The sequence below is a fragment of the Ursus arctos genome, unplaced genomic scaffold (assembly GCF_023065955.2).
Source record: "Ursus arctos isolate Adak ecotype North America unplaced genomic scaffold, UrsArc2.0 scaffold_22, whole genome shotgun sequence".
Lineage (NCBI taxonomy): Eukaryota > Metazoa > Chordata > Mammalia > Carnivora > Ursidae > Ursus > Ursus arctos.
Window position 1 is genome coordinate 880,108 of NW_026622897.1, and position 18,668 is coordinate 898,775.

Consider the following 18,668-nt stretch of genomic DNA (forward strand, 5'->3'; position numbering starts at 1 on the left):
AACTCACACAGCTGGAAACACAGCTCTTCCTGCAGCACCGACCCTGAAGGTCCCAGCATCGCCAGCATCATGAGTTACTCAATCTCTTATGCCATTCAATTTATCTTAAAATTTATTTTATTTAATTAAAAATTTTTTTTTAGAGATAGAGAGTGCACGTGTGTGAGAGAGTGAGAGTGAGCATGAGCGGGGGAAGGGGCAGAAGGAGAGGGAGAGAGAATCTCAAGCAGACCCCCCGCTGAGTGCAGAGCCTGAGTGGGCTCAATCCCATGACCCTGAGATCATGACCTGAGCCGAAACCAAGAGTCAGACGCTTAACCAACTGCGCCACCCAGGCGCCCCCTCCTAAGCCATTAAATTTAAATACCAGCACCACCTCACCATCCTTTACAAGTCACAGAACTACGAAAACTTCTATTAATCAGTCCAAAAGAAACATTCCTAAAACTACGGTATTGGACCCTCAAAGCTCAGGGTATTCTCCAGGAGCTGTAGCTATACAAAAGCCAAGACCCAATATTCCTCCGTTGTCTGGGCTGTCTGGCAGCTTGCTGACAGTTGAAAAGTCAAGGGACCTTGAGAAAGAGGGGCTTCAGCAGAGCGATGGCTTTGGAAGGAGCTACCCATCTACCCATCCATCCATCCATCCATCCATCCACCCACCCAGCCCCTATTACCGAATATTTACGGAGCACACACTGGGTCTCTCACTAGGGATACAGTGATGGACAGAACAGACAGCAGGTAAATCCGGGCTGATGTAACTCAGCCACTCAGTGCGACTCTTACTTCAGGACAGCACCTTGTTCCCTTTGAGCTTCTTTCTGCATCTGTGAATTCTCCCCGCAGCGAAAATGTTAGAAGTAGTGCCTCACGTGTCTGGAAAACACTGCGCCCAGGGCCACGCGCACGGTAGCTGCCCCACAGATGGTGCTTTTGGCCGTTCTGTGTCTCCCCAGAGACCCGAGCCTCCCACCCTGTGCCACGCAGCACGGCAGCTCCGCCCGGCCCTGGCGTGTGGCAGCAGCAGGGACCCCGGCAGGGCCGCGCGGAGCCGGGTCTGTGGGACTTGGTGCCGCGTGCAAGGCTTACCGGTCCCGGAAGAGCAGCAGCTCCTTTCCCAGCATCGTCACGGCATCGAAGGAGAAGCTGGAGTCACAGAGGTCGGGGTTGGACGGGTTCTGAGGGGGCGCGTGCGGCACGGTGGGCTTTCCCAGGAACGGTTTCCGGGGTCCTAGGAGTCAAAGTGACTTGGTCAAAATGGCACTGGGAATCTAGTGGTGCCCCTTCCGCTCCAGAGGCCTGTTGGCCTGAACGGCGGGTGACAAGGTGCGTGGCTGTCTGTGGCAGGCGGACCCGTGTTTGAACCCCAGCTTTGCTAGTCGTGGAATTGCACGATAACCGGGCACATCTGTGAGCCTCTCCACTCCTCCGTTTCTTCATCTGCGACCGGGGTAGGAGGGGGGCGAGGACAGCACCTGCCTCGGCGGCCTTTGTGCCCAAGCGCGTCTGTGAAGCGCTTGGAGATAGAGCGTGGCACACGGTAACCATCAAAACAATGGTATCTGTTATCTTGTCACACGTCACTCCTCTGATGGCTGCGGGGCTCCAAATCAGAGATTTTTTAAAGTTGCCACTTTTATTTATTTTATTATTTCTTGGTAATTAAATTCTTTGTTCTCAATACGGTAACTTCCCTGTGTATTTTCGTATCATTTTCATCTACTTCTGGGCCTCCTGCACGATAAGCCTTCTACCAGGCACTCGGGAATCACTGAGTTCTTGTGGCAAGGAGGTCCGCTGGAGGTCCGTGGCACCTTGTGCTGGGTCCTTCTGTAGGGCAGGGGCCTGCTCCTCGGGGAGAGCTGTGGGGGGTGTTCATCCCACTCCGTGCTCCTGGGGACCATCTGCCATCGACAGGATGTGCGCGGGGGCTGCCTGAGCCGTGGGCGCTGGCGGGTCCCTGCCCTTGAGCAAGTCCCCGCGGTGCCCAGAGGGAGTGAGGGACGGGGAGAACCCGCAGGAGAGAGGGATGGGTAAGCTCTGGGGTGGCGTAGGGTCGGCAGTGGGGCGAGGCTTTGGGAAAGGATCAGAACCTGGAAGGTTGCCACGTCAGAAATGTGCTGCCGGTCTCTGAACACTTACTATGTGCCAAGCTGCCTGCTAAGGGTCAGAGGTGCTGGGGTGGCCGGGGTGGGTGACGTCAGGCCATGCCTGTGCCTTTTGTTCACCTGTGCAGAAATGGCCACGTCCAAACAGACGCTTCCACCCCTGGCCCCGTGACCGTGGCCATCGGCATGGCGGTGACCTTCCAGTACAGAAGGACCTGTAAGGGACAGGCAGGCACTGGGGCTCAGTCCTTCTCGGTGGCCCGTGGGAATAGCTTCCCCTTGGACCCTGGCCGCTTGGGGCACCGGAGCCAAGTTTGTACAATGGAGACGTTCACGGCCTTTGTCTCTGTCACTCAGAGGAGGAACAGAGGTGGCACGGACCCTGTCTCTGAGGTGGGTAGAGCTGGCTGAACGCTTCCCGGGATGAGATTTGTCTCCCACGCCCCCAGTGCAGTCTTCAGAAGAGTGTGGTCATCTCCAGGCGGGTTGGCCAACGCCCCCAAGGAAGGCGGGGCATCCGGGCTCTCCAGGCCCTTTTCTTGGCTGGGAGGATGCCGAGAGCCTCCGATGAGCGGAGGCAGAATAACCAGTCTCTGAGGCTAAGGGGACATCCGTTTCCTAGAGTGTCTGCCTTTGACCCCTGAAAGCAGAAGTGTCAAGGTCTAAGAGCGCTCCAGGTTCCCTCTCAGGACTTTGGGGGCCTGTCTTTCTGGTGAGGAAGGCGGGACATAGAGCTTCTAATAACTCTTCATTACCTTTGAAAGAATGCTAACTCCTGAGATAATTTTGATGATCTTGGGATGCTTACTGTCTTTGAGCCTCAACTTTCTCAGCTGGCCAGGGAGGGAAACACTGAACACTTAACAGGCTAGTCGCGAGGCTGGGTGAGATGGTGACTCACACGAGGTCTGTCTATGCAGCTAGCAGTGAAGCTATTAACATTACCCTTGCTGTTTTTAGGAACATAAGGTCGATTACCTACATATGGGTACGAACCATGTGTAGGAACTGCAAAATACACGCATCCGCTCTTGCTACCGAAATTCTGACCTACACTCAACAAAACAAAAAACCCACCAAAACCCAGACAAATGATTGCGTTTTCTCTGGCTCTCGAGGGACCAATGTGCTCTGGAGGAAAGATGTACAACTGAATCGTGCGTCTTAGGACAGCAAGCTACCTTCATATCTGGTAAATAAGCTCTTCATAGAAGGGCACAGGTGGGGCTACTGTCCCCAGCTTGACCTTTACCTGTGCAGTAACCCCTGGCAACGCATACTTTCTCTAAGTTGGAGACTGAACGCCTGGAGCGTTTGGGGTTGGTAGCCAGAGAAGGGGAGTGATTGTACCGTACAAGGCCTGGATCCCCTTCACGTCGTCCTTGGGCAGGTGGAATCCATAGGGATTCTGGTACTTATATGTTGGGTACATCAGTGCTGAGGGGTCTGTGGAATGGGCCAGGCCCAGCGCGTGGCCAAATTCGTGGGCAGCGACGGTGAATAAATTGAAACCTATACAATAGGAGACAGAAAGAGACAACATTGACATGGGGTTTTGTTTTCAATATTTTCTGTCTTTACAGGAGAATTTATGCCCCAATCATAGTAAACTCATGTTCCTCTCATAGCCAGACTCTTCAAAGGTTGGCAGGTCCTTCTGTGCTGAGCTTTGCTGACGGTACTCTGACGCTCTCCCCCGTGGCTAGAAGGGGCTTTGCAGTGGGGAAGGGTGGAAATGTCAATCGGTCCATTTGTTCCCTGTCAGCAATGCTCCATGGGTGGGTACAGAGGGGCCTAATTACAGCCAGCAGGGGCAGTGAGACCCAGGGTAGGCCGCAGAGACTTCACCAGCTCCCGGCTAGGACACACTATCCCCTGTCGTCCACACACATTTCACAGGGAGGACTTCCAGATGACGGGCATGACATCCTGGGACTTTAAAACCCAGGCCCCTCACACTTCTCAGGAGAGTACGGATTTCCTCAGGTCATCTCTGAACAGAGCCTATTTCCAAGTACAAATAAGGAGGGTAAATTCTACATAAAGAAAACGAGAGCCGTGGGGAGGGTCATCGCTGGTCCTCGAGACCACAGGCACGAAGCAGAGCTCAGACAGTCTACAGCACACCTGAGGGTGGTTCTCTTCCCTTATTGTGTTCCCTTTTAGACTTTTGGCTTACTTGTTTTTCCTAGCCAGCCTCCCTAGTTAAAGGGTGGCTTGGGACGTTGAACCTCAGGGTTTCATGGTGGAGGCCCAGAAGAAGGTACAATATTTTCCAGGTTATGGTGAATTGTGCATATATACCATTCATTCCCATAGTCCACTTCTCAGCATTGTCGAAGTGGGTGTCGCCTCCCAGGCCTTCCCCAGGTGCAAATGCGTGGGCGAGCGTCCCTCGAGGCCCGTCGAACGGATAGGAGTCCCCGTGATCTAAACAGGCAGGACAAACACCAACAGCAGTGAGTCCTTCTAGCAATTTTTGAGGCATGCTTCACATTACAGGGACTGGACCCCCACTTTCTTTTTTTAAATGGTGTTGACACGTCTCATACAAATACATTTACTTTCCAAGATTCATTTTTGTAAGAAGTTCACATGTCAGCGAGGACTCGTCCATTGAAAAATTAAGAGGGATATTTGGCATTTCAAAGATAGTTAGCATTAAAAATAAAAAATGTTCTTTTGTGAGTGTTTTTGTTGCAATGTCTGTGTCTTACACAAGACATTCTTACAAAAGAAGCGGGAGGCAACCCCTGCGGGCTGGAATGGGAACGTGTGGGCAGGCTGAGCGTTCACGGTCTGATTCAGCTAAGACAGAGGCGCACGCGGAGCAGATGTGCGCTTTCTGTTTCTGCCGAGCAGTACAACGCAGGGAGGGGTCCAAACGGAGAAAGTGCCTCTGGCATTTCAATACGCTTTCCTGTACAAAGCTCCTGCAAGCGGTAAAGCCGTCAAATCTTAACTTCTAGGGCTTCCTGTGTTTTTGTTTTGCTTATATTGAGCTAACGGTTTATTGTGAACTTGATAAAAGAGGAGAAAGAACAAAATGAGGCCTGTTGTAGAAGCCGTGTTTCCCGGTGTCTCAGGATCTGGTGTGCTGGGCACCAGGGTCCGGAGCAGTGTGGTTTCCTGGATGGTGGGCCCTGAGGCTTGGAGGGGAAAGGGTGCAAGCCGGGCAAGATCAGGAGAGAGGCAGATGCTAACGTCGGCCTACAAAGCTGCCGTGAGCCACGGTGCCGTGTCCCTGGGGTGGCCCTGTTTCCGGGGGGAACAGAACCCACCACGGGCCAGGTCACAGCCAGGGCCGCCTCTGAAGGTTCACAGAGGACCTCCGTCACCTTCTCTCTCCTGGCTTCTGAGTGCGTACTTCCCAGGGCCTGAGACTCAATTAAGACCGAGACTTGAAGTAACAGGGACCCTTAGCAAGGGCGTCTGTGGAGGGAGGAGGCAGAGGCGCTCGCCCACCTCGGCTACTTGGAAGCTGAGAAAAGCAAAGGAATGTTGCGGCCCTTCCTTTATGGGCTCCCTGGACAGGCGGCTCTGAAAAGGGCTCAGAGCCGGCCGCCATGCCCTGTGCCTAGGTAGGCCTCCACTCCCTACCAGAGTGAGGAGGGGTACAGGGGTGGGCGAAGTGGGGAAGGCCTGGGGACTCCAGAAGGTGTGGACAAGACAGCAGCACCTCTCCGCTGACCACTGCTGCGGCGGGAACGTGGTCAGGGCCACTGCGGCGTGGACGTCCCTCAGTGGGGATTCAAGGTGGGAGATTCTTGGCCAGTATGGAAGGGGATGTGCAGCGGCCAGTGGGGAAGCTGAATGGGACACTCTGTCTCTGATGCGGCAGAGCGTGGAGTCCACTCTCCCGCCCCGTCCAGCACGGCGAGACATGCTGAGAACTCGGCGTCCCGGCCAGACGCAGTCATGACCTTGCCATGCCCTTGGCCTCTGCCCCTCACACCGCGTGTGGGAGAGGATCACTGATCCCTCGCATTAAAGGTGTAGGAGGGAGGACGTTGGGACGTGTCTCCCGTGGACGGGGAGGAAACCAGGAAGAGCCACAGTACCTCCCGTTTCAAAGGAGATCATGATGTCCGCTTCCCCCGCGTTCACTCTGACGAAGCCCAGCGGGACGGCGCTGCTCCAAGCCTGCAAGGCCATCTCCACCGCCTTGTCCACCTCCGCGGGGGCCATGGAAGGCGTGTATTTGGATATCCTGCGGGCGCAGAGGGAACACGCTCCCCTCAGTGGGCGCTCCGAGTCCGCAAGGCCAGCCGTCCGCCGAGGTGCTAGCAACACTCGGAAGGTTGGACGCGGACCTGCCGTGGAGGTGCTTTCGTCCCGAACAAGGCTGCTCGTGTTGCTTCCCTATTTGCTACGTTACCGCAACGTGCGGGGCAACAGGGAAATCACCGGCCGCTGAAGCGGTTTGGCTCTCAAGGCTCTTTAATTATCCCGAGTTTTAAAAGAGGATAACCTGGTGTTATTTCCAAGTAGCAAGAGCTCATTTCCCCTCAAATGGTTTTAAAGGAGAAAGGACCTCTTCTTCCCCAAAAGGGACTGAAAATTTTCAATGGTAAAAAATAAAAACACTGAGTTTGGAGGTTTTGCACATTCTTATTCAAAGGCCTTCGGGATTTCCCTCAGTGGGGGGGATGTTTGTGCTTAAACTAATGCGTATCTAAAGAGGAAGCGTTAGCTTTCCTGAGGTCCTGGTGTGACAAGGGCCTCTGAAGGCAGAACAGTGGAGAGCGTTGGGGATGAGCCGTGGGTGGAGAGGATGGGTGGTTCTGTAGGACGCACTGTCCCAGACTGCGCGGGCTGGGGCTTCCTGACAGGAGGAGGGAGGGCAGGGGGAGAGAGCTGCCCTGGGGACCTCGGCGGGACCTCAGCAGGACCTCAGGTGCAGCGGGCATCCCGGATGTGGAGCGAGAGCCAACCCGGGAGCAGACACCTGACTGCTTTGTTTCTCCAGCTCCTCATCCATCGCTCGCCATCGTAGGTGCTTAGCAAACACTCGATACACGGATGAACTACTGAATAAAAGCTAGTGGTGTTTCAGGCCTTCTGGGTGGCGGTGGTTCTAGCACCTGCAAGGACTACCTGAGAAGCTGGGTAAAAACACACAGGTGCGACCCGTAGACCTGCATTTCAGCAGGTGTCTTGGGTTATTCTGATGGAGGTGGGCTGTCTCCACCAGGAACCACCCGGGGCAATCCTGGGGGCCCAAAGGGAAGGGGCCGGGTCCCACAGGGGGTACGGCAAACACTGACCCTCCGTGGAGAGGGAAGGAGCACGGAGATGAGTCTGTACCTGGAGACCCCTGAGACAAGAGGGGAACAGTAGACACCCCGGGAGCACACACTCCGCTAGACACGGGCCCGGGCCTGTCCCGTCTTCACCACAGGCTTCAGAGGTAATGACACTGCGCATTTTATGATTAGTCAGGACTGGAGCCCAGTTCTGACTCCCCACATCTGCACATAAGCTCCAAGCTGTATTCCCTCTCTGTCAGTCCTCCGGGTTCTGTTAGAACAGGTTCCTCTGAGGCCCACACCCGCACAGCATACGCGGACAGCCTCTAGTGAGTTCCGTGCTTGCTGGCTTGCTTTCTGGGGCGGGGGAGCTGCTGGGGGGGTGGGTTTGGGACGTCCAGGGAAAACTGCCAAATAATACACTTCTCTGAGTGTCCAAGCAGCCCGATCGCGTCCCCTTGTCTCTGCGTAGTCACAGGCTGAAATTCTGTGATACGCTTTAAGAAAATGAAGGGAAAGGCTTCAAGGACTGAGACACATTTGTCCTGTTCAACTCCCTACAGGGCGGTTCTTTCCCAAATGTTTTGGTTTTGGTGGCCTTGGCGTGAGCAGAGCGATAACTGTGTTCAGAGCGCCACCGTGTGGACTCCAGCTGGGGTGCCCTTTAACAGCAGGTTCCGTGACCAAAATTTCTCATTTGAGAGCTTTGCTTATTTCCAGACTGTAAACGGTCTCACTGGCGATAGTTTCAAGCCAGCAACCCGTCACCCCGTGCGAAGGGTTGGCAGTACGCTACTCCCATCCTGGGGTAAAAACGTGAACGGCCTCGTGAACAGACAGTAGTAACGTGTGGGACAGGGACCCGGAAGCAGCGTCTGATCACCTTTTATTTTTAATTCTATATGACACCCACAGTGTAATATATAATAATGGGTATACAAATACAATTTATTTAATTGCAGGTATGTAGAGCTTAATTTTTAATAATGGCTCTGTTTGGCAACCAGCTTGCCCCTAACAACTGGGTGCAAAATTCCTGCCAGTCTGAAGACGGGCTTCTGTGAGCCGTGAGGAGCCAGCCCTGGCACAGCCCTGCAGGGACTGTTGGAACACCCGGCCTCGCCCCGTCCCCAGGTATCGGCCAGATGTGCTCATCCTAAGAACAAAATCTGGCCCCACGCCTGGCCTGGCTCTCCGCTGCCCTGGGCGGCACCTGCCCATGGACCACCCCACTGCACGCCCCTATCTGCACGGACTCCTCTTGTACTGGGGAAACCCTCGCCGTCTGCCAGGCCGGGGGAAAAATGCAGGTGCAGGCCGCTCGTTTGCAAGGACACGTCTGTCCAGCAGGTGCAAGGCCCAAGAGGACCTGCAGGTGGAGAGGACCCCCGGGAAGGAGGCCAGTTGGCCCAGCAGTGGGTCCTGAGCTCCCTCTAGGTGCCACCACAGTTCTCTGCTTAGACCTGCAGGCTCGCACCTGTCCCAGGGATCTGTTTGCTTGTGTGTCTCCCGAAAAGGTCTGCAAGGGTCAGGGAACGGGATTGACTCACTTTTGTATCTCCAAAATCAAATGTCTATAGTAGGCATTAATAAATCATCAATAAACTATTTTTGAAATTAATAAAAAAATTGCTTTCTTATTCGGTGAGTTTTCTTGTTTCCTTCTGATTGAGGAACTTGTTTTAAGAAAACTGGTTGGTACTGTCAGGTTATTAATCTTAAACTAGATTATTTTTCTTTAAAGACAAGTGTGTTGTCTCTGATAAAATTGTGGTGCCAGAAGTGGCCAGCCATTAGGATGACCATGAGGTCCTATTTTGGATCGAGTCCTCCAATGTCACTGTCCACAGCTTAGCCCTAAAAAGCCTTCCTTATGGTTGTGATGAGTCAGGACTCTCATACAGATCGGAAGGAAGATATTTTTTCTAAAAGAGAAGAAAAGGAGAGAGGGTGTTTCTCTCTGACTTTGGAAAGACTCCATCTCATTACCTGTATGTCAAAGTATTTTTTTTCCATTTGGGTTCACCTGGGAAGAGGCGATAGTTTGCCACGTCGGGAACTCCACAGCGAGGCCTCTTGATGACATCCATCGTGCGCCGGTCTAACTTCCCGGTGACGCGGAGGCCGAAGAAGGCTTGCAGCTCCTTGATCTTCTTGACCAGGGCTCTGCCTCCTGGCGCCCCCATCTCGCCGACCTGGGGCCCTGCCTTCCTGGTGTAATACTTGTCAAGATAGGCCTGGAACGGAGAGGCAGGCTGACATGTCTGCGGCATGGTCTCTGGGAGAGACTCATGCTTGGGTTAGAAAAGGGACAATATTCTCGACAAGCTAAAAATAGCATGGACCGCATATTCCCATCTTTTAAAAAAATCAGATACATTCGCCTAGATAAAGCCCGGACAGATAGATGCCACGTTATTAACAATGGTTAAGCTGGGTCGTGGGGATCGTACAGTTTCTTTTTTTACTCACTTGCATTTTATAGTTTTCCTATAAGGACTAGTTATTATAAGAGGAAAAAATAATGGAAGGAAATGAATGTGAACACTTTCCCCACAGAGCATTTATTTGTCATTGAAATCTTTACTCAGTTTTCAAAACTAAGACTATTCTATTTCCCAAGAAGGCAGTCACTGGTGCCATGTTTTCCTGGTACATCACACGAGAGTGGTACGTTTTTAACACTCGGAGGCCTTCTGTCAGCAACCTCTCATCATAGATGAAGGCAGGCGGCCCGTCCGTTTCCCTGCTGGTTTTCCGTCGCTCAGTGAGCAGAGCGTGGCCTTGAACCTGCCTTCCCAGGGCAGCCTTCCACGACTGGCCCTTTGTCCCCCGAGGCAAGTAAAATTACCCACAGATTACAAGCTGTTCATGTGCACATTAAGGCTCAAAACCTCTACATTCATCGTTCAAGACACTTTTCTAGGACTTCCCACGTGGGGTGAGAGCCAGAGCCCACTGCTGGCCCAGGGGTTTCAACCGCCACCGCATTTCAGGGAAACACAGAGCAGCTGAAGATTTAGTGTATGTTTTATTTTACGTGAAATTTTATATTTATATGTTATACAAGAGGTATTTATTTAGTGCATATAACTATCACATTAACTATATGTTTAGTTATATTCTATATAAATTATGGGTAGGATTTCTGTTATATGTACATATTTATATACATAAATAATAAAGCACTGAAAGCAACCTTACTGTCTAGCAATAGCAGATTTGTTGGGTATAGTGTTACACATTCATATGAAGTAATACTAGGCCTCGAAGGTCCCATTTCTGAAAGATATTTAATGGCGCGGAATAAGGCACTAAGTGTAATGACAATGCAGAGGTAAGCTTTATACAGATTATAATCATAATTTCAAAAATAAGTCAGACCCTGTATACGTGTACATATTATGCTTCTGTTTGTTATATATGTACATTAATATAAGGTTAATACGCAAATTAACCTTGAAAATTGGGCAATTGATATATTGGTAATTAACCTACGCGTGTAATTTGTATGAACTCGAGTAACATCAATAAGGAAAGAAACGGGTCTGAGTGAGCTTGTTTACCTCTGGGCTGGAATACTGTGGGTGACGACTTATTTTTCGTCCTTTCCTAGATCCCAGAGTTTTCTGCTGTGAACGTGGACTGCAGTTCGGGAAACAATTAAAAGGAGTAAGATGTGCTCCTGGGGGGTCAGCCGATCCTCACCCCCCACCCTGCTGGCCGGGGAAACTCAGTTCCCTGGTAGTGGTTCCTTGTGAGAATCTTAACAGGACAAGGACCCAAGAGGATGAGAAGGGGGCCGCGTGGAGCCCCAGCCCTGGAGCCGGCGAGGGGCTCTGGAAACAGCAGCGGCCATGCGGTTCCATTCCCATCTCTGCAAGTAAGCATTTTATGTTTCTGATCTTTTTTGCACGATGACGTTTTCGGAGCCTCTCGTGTTTGCTCGAGTTGATGCTGTGAGAACACAGTGCTCACAGTGAGTCTGAATTACGCTCTTTCGGAGGTAAGCTCGGTGCAGAAGACCAGAGGCTCCGCAGCTGAGCAGTTTGGATTTCAAGGGTTGTGTTCCCGTGTTAGGTTATGCGTGGCACATGCTGTGTTCTAATTTTCGGTCATACGAGAAGATGCTCATGATATCTTACGTGGAAAGAGATTTACAAGTATCCTTACAGAATCAGCCACGTTTGTAAAGAAAAGTGTGTGCATACGGACGCACACAGGTAAATGCTCACAAACCTGGACCAGGGTGAGGAAGACAGGGATCGCCCAAAACTCAGTAATCAAGGGTAATAATATTTAATGCAACATTAAGAAAATAAAAATTAATGCAAAGAAATCCATGATGAGCAAAACATTGATACTTTAAATAAAAATGGGGTCCAGTTCTGCCTCATGCCCTCACCCTCGCCCCAGCCCAGAGTCATAGCCAAGTGTTTTGAGAAACACAGATGAAGGGATGAACAGTGGTTTTATCGTAGTGATGCTATTGAGAATGATTCTTTTTGGTTACCCATGTTTTATAACGTTTCTACTTGAACATATATGATTCTACAATGTTTTTTTCTTTAACATATGCAGAAGATGTCAGACTTGCAGCTCAAAAGGTTTATCCATGAAAGATAGGATTAAAACAGTACCTGACACAGTTCTAGGCTCAGAGTACTTGTTCAGTTAACCTTTGGGCTCTTTTTCTTTAGGTAAAATATGCAAGTTTGCTTCTTTGAAGACTTATCAGGTGTTCTGAGTACTCAGGGCCCAAGTTGTTCTGGGAACTTTCTTGCCAAATTTATGGACAAGGTTTTCGAATCTTTCCAGACTCCAGATGTTCAGGGAAGCACTTAGATGTTGTGTTTGTGTTAATTCCAACACTTGGGTGTTGTTGGCTCAACTCCGGGCACTGTTGGCCCTGGGGGTCAAAGGGTTTATGCCCCCCCAGAACTGTCCTATTTGCTCCCCACCTTTCCCACTCCCCCGTTGTTCAAATGACAGGATTTTAGAGTTGGCTCTCGGGGGTACTCTCTCTGCTCTCTTTCAGCACCGGAGAGAGTAAAATAATAGAGGCTGCATGGCCGGGCTCCCCAGCTCCAGCTCTTTGTTCAGTGCGCGTTCCTGGCATCCTTCTTGAGAATTAAGAACTTAAAACTCGTATGTGCTTCAAAACACGAGGAAGTTCACGATAGGGTTTCTTCCACATTTCCTTCTGTTTGGGCTGAGTCGCAAAGAGGGAATCATGAGGACTTGGGATGCTGGGTGAGGAATCCCAGCTTCTAACAAGTTCGGCAACGCCCTTCGTGTCTTGGGTTTTCCGTGCGTTCACCTACAACGCGAGGCTGGAGCTTATTCTATGGACCACACCTGCGTCAGAATCCAGGGAGGTCCTCAGTGTGAGAATGCTTTTCAGGGTACGGAAGACTTTAAATGTGTGCACCCTTTCACGTATTAATTCCTCTTCTGGAAATCTGTGCTGAAAAAATCATCCTTTAGCTCAGGCTGGTGTAGAGAAATATTCACAGCAACACTGTTCATATGGAAATAATCCATGGGTCCAGCAAAGGAAGCAATTCAATAAATTATAACTCACTTATATTCTGGAATATGTGTAACTCCTTAAGGTGATGTTTTTGAAAACAGTATAAAAATCAAAATTTTCTTATGCAATAATAATCAGTGATAAAGTTAGGAACCAAACATAATAATTTAAAAAAATCTCTTCATGCACAGAAACTAAAATGGTAGTAAAAACACCTGAATTTAACAGTCTGTATTTGGAAGCTTTCAATTTTAATTTTTAATTATCTTTAATTATAAGTTCATAGTAATGTGATAATGAAAATTTATATTATTTTAAAGGACAATTTAACAAACTGTTAAATGTTGTTTTAAATGTTCTATTGATATTACTGGGTTTTTTCCTTTTCTTTTTTTTTTTTTTAAAGATTTTATCTATTTATTTGCCAGAGAGAGAGAGAGCACAAGCAGGGGCAGAGGGAGAAGCAGGTCCCCACTGAGCAAGTAGCCTGATAGGACCCTGGGATCATGACCCGAGCTGAAGGCAGATACTTAACTGACTGAGCCACTCAGGTGCCCCAATATTATTGGTTTTTAAGAGCAAACAAAAACAGAATAAAAGACACTAAGCATTTTATTAGTCCATTGTTTTCAAAGCCTTTATGCTCATCAGCAAAACCGAATTTAGAAGATGCAAGTGGGCATTAAGTCAGTCAACTAAAAATCTGCTCATCCTTTAAGTGTAGAGTGTTGTGCTCGCGGGTTGGGAGGAGCCATATGGCATTTGAAAATTTTGCCTGTCTGGTGTTTCCAGGCGCAAGAAATAATCCATTCTCTGTGGAAAGAAGAGGGTCCTGTGGCAGCTACTTATATTGACCCCAGTTCCCAGGCCTCCCTGGTCTACTGGCCACCTGGCTCTGGGACCCGGCCAGGCCCACTGCGCGTGGTCTCCCAGCGCCTGCCACCAGCCTGATGCGGCCCCCAGGCTCCTTCACCCCAGATCGTCACGTGACCGGCCAGATAGTCATGTGACCGGCTCTTTCATGTAGTTCAGGTTCACCTCAAACGTCACAGAAGAGCCTTCCTGGACTCCTCAGGTGACAATGTCCCCCGCTGTCCCCCAGTCACTATCATCGTGGCTCATCTTTTCCCCCAATATCACTTATTGCTTTGAAATAATCTTGGACGCTTGTTGATTGACTACTTGTTGATCTCCTCCTGGCACCCCCCCCCCACTCCCATTATCCCCACGTAAGTGCCCGAGAACAGGGATTGGACTTGTTTTGTTCACTGGCGTTTCTCCAGGACTTAACGGTACTAGCACATACGGCAGGAAGCCTTCCGTGGACCACGGTTGCCCGGAAGCACTTCCCCCGCGTACTTTCGTAGTGTCTCATCGGCTGCACTGTAAGGTTGTTACAGACGGAAGTCCCCCCGCATCCACAGAGCTACGATCCGAAGCTCCCAGTGGTGCCTGAAGCTGCAGATAGAAGCGAACCCTATCAGTACTGATCCTTCCACACGTACACACCCACGATACAGGTGAACTGAGATGGGGCCCAACGAGGGATCGACCCCAATGACTAGTAGTAACGTACAATTGTAACGCTATACCGTGACGAGAGTTATGTGACAGTGGGCTCTGCACTCCAACTCGTGGGGTTGGCGTGAGGGATGAAATGGAGCGAGGTGAACGATGTGGGCGTGGTGACGGGGCGTCGGGCTGCTAGCGAACCCTCTTGTCAGAAGGGGAGGTCTTTCACTTTCCCACCAGGAGTGACCGTGCGCAACTGAAGCCGTGCACAGCAGTTAAGGGGGAGCTGCTGTATTTCTATAAACCACAAGGTAGGACGTGAATTCTTCCCAGTCACTGGGACCCACTTCAGACGTTTGCCCGGATCACGCTAGCCTGCTAAAGAGGGTGCCTTCTCCCTGCCCAGGGCTGGTGCCTCGGGCTGTGGCAGGAGACGTGCTGTTCGCCAGGTTTCTCTGGTCCTTGGACGAGGGTCTTTCTGAGAGGACGTCGTAAGGGAGCCTGAGGAGAGCAGACTTGTTTTGGAGCGGAAGTCGCGAGGGACCCCCAGCCTCCCAAGGCCACTTCATTCTTCCCAAATACTCCTAGCAAGCCTATCTTTCCCCGAGGCCCTCTGGTCTCATTCCTGCATGGACTGCTCAGGGCTCAGCTATGTTTATCTGTGAAGGGCCGATAGTGAGTATTTTCGGTTCTGCGGTATTCCGCCGCCGTGGTACAGAAGCAGATGACATGTGGACGGATATGTGTGGCTGGTTTGGCCCGATGAGCGTCATTTGTCTGCGCCAGGACTAGAATCACGGTCTTCGACTCCCTCACGTCGGTTCTGGCCTCGGATCCCCCTCCTCCCGGAGGTCACACGACCCTAGTTTCTGAATCAGTGGGGCATGACGGTCGGTGAGGGAAAAGTACGCTGGGGAGAAGGGACCCAAAGCTACGTGGTACCAGCGAAACACTTTGAAATAGGCCCCGGAATTCTGAGGTACCTTATCTTGAATTTAGTTTAGCTAACAGTGGGCTCCAGTCCCAGGAAGCTCAGGGGAACGGCTCTGTTCTCGGCATCCGCTACCTTGTTTATAAGCAGGGCTGATGTTAAAATGTTGATGACTGGCATGGTGGGGGGCTGACTAATTAGGATGGATGGGAGTGCAAACAGTTGGTGTGTGCACGTGCACAGGGGTGGCGTGGCGGGCAGGAAAGCCCCTGAGGCACGGTTGGCAATCACAGACGTGTTCCCATTCGATGGACAATGGAAAGGTCCTGGCCCAAAGACATCTGTGATCAAAGACACATCTGGCCCAAAGACATCCACACACGCCCGCTAATGTTGGGAGTTCCATCGTTACACATTTCCCCTCCCCGAGATTTTAAAGTAATCCCTACACCCAGCGTGGGCTTGAACCCACAACCCCGAGATCAAGAGCCACCCGCTCTGCCTACTGAGCCAGCCCAGCGCCCGTCCCTAGAGATGTTTCTTTAGATGACAGATCGCCACCTTCCCTTAAATGCAAAAACCGCTTGGAAGCAAATAAACATTGAATCACGTGGAGTCACATAATTGTTGCAAAAATTCTAACATGATTTGTATCACATCCTTTCCAACCATTTCCGAGAGATCTTCAAAGAGGAAAATACAGAAAGTGTCGGTAAATCAGGTCCCTGGGAACAAGCTCTAGAGAGGAAAGGCTCTCACGGCGGAGCGGGGAGGCGCCCAGGACAAACGCTTCACTTGAGATTTTGACCAAGTTTGCGCCCAACGCCGGAGCCGTTTTCTAACGTGTGAACCAGGAAATCTTTCTGGTGGCCGCCAGGAAGCTTGTCGCTACATCGACAGCCTACCTCACCCGTGCCGAACTGACACCTCGGGGTTTATTTTTCTGCCCTATTTCCCCCGACATGATTCCTCCAGTACTTGGTCCTTCTGTCTTGGTGGGGTTTGGGAAGTCGCTTCAATTTCTGTAGGAAGCGAGCTACGTGGAGGCGCGTCCATTTGGTCGTGCCTCGCGTAACCCCCCGTGTGCACCAGACTGGATCTCAGCCGACCAGGAGGTAGTCTCTCCTCGGCTCCGGGGCGCTCAGGAGGCGGTCTAGAACAGTAACGGATTGTTCCGTGTTTTCCCGTTATACCCGTGCAGGTTTTCCGGGGCGGGAGGAGGAATTGTGTAAAGATTCACAAACCTGTGCGAGGTGGAAGTTGTTCCGTGCGGTCCCGGGGGTGGCTGCAAACAGGGAGGGGGCCGCGGTGGAGAACTTGAGCGCCGCGATAAGCAGCACAGCCAGGCCCGACGCGGGGAGCACCTTCATCTCCTCGGGGCGGCTTGGGGATTGTATGAGCCCGGGGCGAGGCGACCGTGTGCAAGCGCTCCGACCCCGAGCTCTTTTATAGCATCAAACGGGTCTGGGCCCTCGGAGCAAGGATGATTCATGTCTCGAAAGGTAATTATACAGCTCGTTTCTCTCCCTGATGACGGGGTAACACCAGGGTACACGGGAGTCGGGGTAGGCTTCATTCCCTGCGATTTACCAAGTCACAAAGGCGGAAAAACACTGAGTTTTAATGAAGTTTGTCAGCTGCTTACACAAATTGGGGTAAACTTGATTAATTTTAACCCAATCCAATGGAAACATTTGAGGAGTCTCAGTGTGGGGGCCTTTCTCCGTTCTGAGGACAGAAGAGGTCAATGATTAGAATACAGTTTAATTCCTCCTTGGTAATCCGGCCCCCTCCCCCTAAAATTCGATGGGCCGCCAGCACTCTCTGCATCCCCTCGGGCATTTCTCAGTAAGGAGCCCTATTCCTGCTGATGGTTCTGGGCACGCAGGATCCTGAATCGTCAGGGAAACATCGCATTAGAGTGTGCTGACTTAGGGTGGAAGTAGCCTGACAGCTGTCAGAACACCCTGAGTAAGTTAAGGCACGAGATGCGTCTTCGTTAACAGACACGTTGCACAGAACTCCCCGCTCCCTGGCGCTCTGGCTAACTGGGGTCACAGTCTTCCTCCTGGCTCTGATTAAGATAGATCGCGAGCTAGAGACAGCGTGGAGAAATGGTTTCTATGGTGGGAAAGCACTTTGGCATCAGACGAAGTGACATTCAGTTTTAAGATACTTCCTCGCTGTGTGACTTTGGGCAGGTTATTTAACCTCTCTGAACATCAGTTTTGTGTGTAGTGTGTGTTTAATCTGCAAAAGACCGGCAGCAATACTGTGTGTGAGCTCCTCAGAGTTGCAGGAGGAGCAGCTTGTAGTGTGGTGTCTGGTGGCCGCTTGGGCCGCTTGCATCCAGCAGACATAGATTCAAATCGGCGTTCTGACAACTGTCAGCAGGACTTGGGGCAGGTCACTCAGTCTCTTTCAGCTGTGGTATTTTCATCTGTAAAACGGGGGGAAAGATACCTCTTTGTTGGATTGTCATAAAGGAGTACATCAGGCCATAAGAAAGCCCTCTGCAGACTGCTCAGGGGACACCAGCTCCTACAAAACCATGTTTGACTTAACTCTTGACTGAGGGGCCAGGCTCCTGGCAGGTTTGAAGCAATGCCGTTCAAATGGATGAATGGATGACTCGATCAATGGTTCCCAAAGTGTGGTTCCTGGACCCGTGGCATCACTGTAACCTGGGAACTTGTTAGAAAAGCCAATTCTCAGGCCCCACCCAGACTCACTGAATGGGGCCCAGTGGTCTGTGTTTTCAGAAGCCCTCTGGGTAATTCTGATACACTAAAGTTGAAAAACGCTGTATTAGTTGAGCAAATAGCATCGTGGTGGCTGGGGTGAAATGAAGAAAAAGTATAAAAAATGCCAAGAAGACCGCAGGCACAGAAAGCATTGAGTACTACCCTCGCCTTCCAGAGCAGTGTTTAGTGGTGACAGACCGCGTATTTGAATGTCATTTGTGAAGTTTGTTGCAAATAATTTATGGTAATACTTGTTAAGTCATGAAAATGTGTAACTGACTGGCCTTCTGACTTAGACTAGATTCAAGGTTATTCCCGTAGTGATCTCTCCCCGCCGCCCCCCGCCCCTCGCTCAGGTGCGTTCGGATACACTGTCCTGCACGGGAGGGAGCAGCTGTGTGTGGGGTCTAGTGAGCAGCCCCGGGTCCTCGACGAGTATTTGTTGCATGCGTGAACACCGTCTCTGCCTTGTGCTCTGAGACTCTGCTGTAAAACAGAAGGAAGATCAGAGGCCTGCGAGACTCGTCCAACTCACTGAATTGGAAGGTCCTCCAAAACTGAGTGGTACAAAAGTCCCAACAAAGCTTG

At 51.0% G+C, this 18,668-nt stretch overlaps 1 protein-coding gene across 1 annotated transcript in view; it reads right to left on the reverse strand.

Moving 5' to 3' along the window:
- MMP20 (matrix metallopeptidase 20) overlaps positions 1-16,706 on the reverse strand; it is a 45,625-nt gene extending 28,919 nt beyond the window's left edge. Inside the window, exons 1-6 of the mRNA XM_026505900.3 lie at positions 16,581-16,706; positions 9,350-9,597; positions 6,173-6,321; positions 4,416-4,541; positions 3,462-3,623; positions 1,093-1,234 (exon numbers count right to left, since the gene is read on the reverse strand). Coding sequence (XP_026361685.3) covers positions 1,093-1,234; positions 3,462-3,623; positions 4,416-4,541; positions 6,173-6,321; positions 9,350-9,597; positions 16,581-16,706 — 953 coding nt within the window. The remainder of the gene's footprint in view (positions 1-1,092; positions 1,235-3,461; positions 3,624-4,415; positions 4,542-6,172; positions 6,322-9,349; positions 9,598-16,580) is intronic.
- Between the last annotated feature and the right edge of the window lie 1,962 nt (positions 16,707-18,668).